This window comes from Notolabrus celidotus, unplaced genomic scaffold (genome assembly GCF_009762535.1).
Source record: "Notolabrus celidotus isolate fNotCel1 unplaced genomic scaffold, fNotCel1.pri scaffold_190_arrow_ctg1, whole genome shotgun sequence".
Taxonomy (NCBI): Eukaryota; Metazoa; Chordata; class Actinopteri; order Labriformes; family Labridae; genus Notolabrus; species Notolabrus celidotus.
Window position 1 is genome coordinate 27501 of NW_023260048.1, and position 2500 is coordinate 30000.

General features: G+C 43.9%; 1 gene segment (V, D, J or C); it reads left to right on the plus strand.

Moving 5' to 3' along the window:
• Positions 1–449: 449 nt before the first annotated feature.
• LOC117808970 lies at positions 450–1074 on the plus strand. The segment is given in 2 exon segments: positions 450–582; positions 767–1074. Coding segments are annotated over 2 exon segments (363 nt in total).
• The last annotated feature ends 1426 nt before the right edge of the window (positions 1075–2500 follow it).

A 2500-nucleotide genomic window follows, 5' to 3' on the forward strand; every position in this document is an offset into this window, starting at 1 on the left:
ATGGGTTTGTTGATTTATTAGTGAGCGAGTTTGAGTGGACAGTTATAATGCTAAATGAATACAAAGACATTATAAGTCTTGTTGTTTGCATATAGAGGAGGGAGGTTGTTCTGTTTCCTGTCATATCAGATGAAACTGAGCTGAGTAACGATGGAAACTGAAATGCATCACTGCTGAACCATGAACACAGGCAGGTTTCAGTTCTAAAGATACACATGTGAAAGTCTCACTGTGCTGTACTTCCTGATTACAAAGCAAAGACAGAAGTTTATGTTAGTTAATATATCACAAAAACAAACATTATAACTCACTGATAAGAAAACAAACAATCAAGAATCAAATATTATTTCAGATTTATTGTCCAAACATTGAATCTGGTGAGATTACATGAAGAAGACTGAACAGCTACAGCTGAGTGCCTGTGTGTGTTTGCATATCTGTCCTTCCTCTCTGCTCTCAGACGTTAAGAGGACAGTGTGGATCAGGTTTCCAGGCCTTTCAGAGACACCGACACAGCCGCAGCAACAATGATGATGATGTCACTGATCCTGCTTCTGCTCACCCCGGGGCTCCTTGTTCAGGGTGAGACCAGGTTCAGGACCATGAAGTTGTGCTCTGATGGGAGAACGACTTGAACCAGCAGCATTGACCTTCTTCCATCTTTTCTCCGTGTTAAAGAAATGAGACTCTTCTGTTTGGATGTTGTTCATCTTTCTCTACGCTGGATTTGTCTCCATGACCTTCTCCTCTTTGTCATGTTTTACAGGTTCATCAGGAGACATCCTCCTGACTCAGACTCCTGGATCTCAGTCTGTGGTTCCAGGACAGACCGTCTCCCTCAGATGTCAAACCAGTTCAAGTGTTAGTAGCTGGCTCCACTGGTACCTTCAGAAACCTGGAGAAGCTCCTGAACTCCTGATTTATAAAGCTACAAACCGCCAGTCTGGAGTTTCAGATCGTTTCAGTGGAAGTGGATCTGGATCTGACTTCACCCTGACTATCAGAGGAGTCCAGGCTGAAGATTCAGGAGTTTATTTCTGTCAGCAGAGTTACAGCTACCCGTTCACACAGTGATACAACGCCGTACAAAAACCTCCCTCAGATAAAGAGGAAGTGATCTGAACAGCCGTGTAGTGACAGAGACACAGAGCCAACTAGGTCCTTAAAACAATCCACACATGTCATGATTCTCTTCAGCTGTCCTCTCCAATAAAGTCAAACCATGCCCCAAAGACATAAAAGACAAGCAAAGATGTAAATGATGTTTGGAGTCATTAATCAGCACAGAAATCAAAACATCATCTTGGTTATTTCAGGTCGGACATTTAATACCCAGTCTGGTTTCTGCACCAACAAACCTCTACAGTTTAACAACCTCAACGAGCGACTGTGAAGAAAGCACTTTAACAAACACGGCTCTTTGACATGGATACAACAAAACTTCACAAGATGAGTCACTTTATATGAATTCATGTCCAGTAAGAAGGGATCAGAAAACACTGATATTAACATCTTCATCTGATACTAAATCAGACTACACTTGTTGTTGATTTCTCTTTGTACAGAAACCATCAAAGACAAACTAGAATTCAACAAAAACGTCCAAAGGTTCATTAGTCCATCAATCATTTCCATAGAGAGCCACTTTGCATCAGCAGCACCATGCTCCAGTGCTCTGGGAGACTTTATAGTCCTGAGAGTTGAACACTGGATGACTGACAGCTGTCCTTCATCACAACAGAAGCCACAGAAATCCTCCTCCTCCTCCTCCTCCTCCTCCTCATCAAAAACATGACTCTGATCTGCGTCCTCATCTGGACTCTCCTCTGCTGCTGCTTCACAGGTAAAGTCCAGAGAATCAAACTCCTCTCCTCTATGAACATCCGTCCCTCTGAAATGAAGCCCACAAAACCCTGACGCTGCTTTATGTTTCTGTCTCTGTATCCTCAGAGTCCAGAGGACAGGTCACAGTGACTCAGCCTGCAGCAGTGAGCTCTGCTCTGGGAGGCTCAGTCACCATCTCATGCAGGACCAGTCAGAATGTTTATGTTTCTAGCCACAACCCCCGTTTAGCCTGGTACCAACAGAAAGATGGAGAAACTCCTAAACTGCTCATTTACTTTGTTAGCAGTCGAGCATCAGGGATTCCAGGTCGTTTTACAGGCAGTGGATCTGGATCTAGCTTCACTCTGACCATCAGTGGAGTCCAGACTGAAGATGCTGCAGTTTACTACTGTCTGAGTTTTCATGTCAACAGACTGTGGTTGTTCACACAGTGAAAAAGCGTCGTACAAAAACCTCCCTCAGTCAGACTGAACAGAAACTGAACTGACAGCTGCAGCTGGAAGCTTCTGCAGAGACTGAAGACACACACGCACACACACACACACACACACACACACACACACACACACACACACACACACACACACACACACACACAGTATATTCCTAAACACTTTGCCATGAAGTCATCTTGTATGCTGATGATATACAGTCC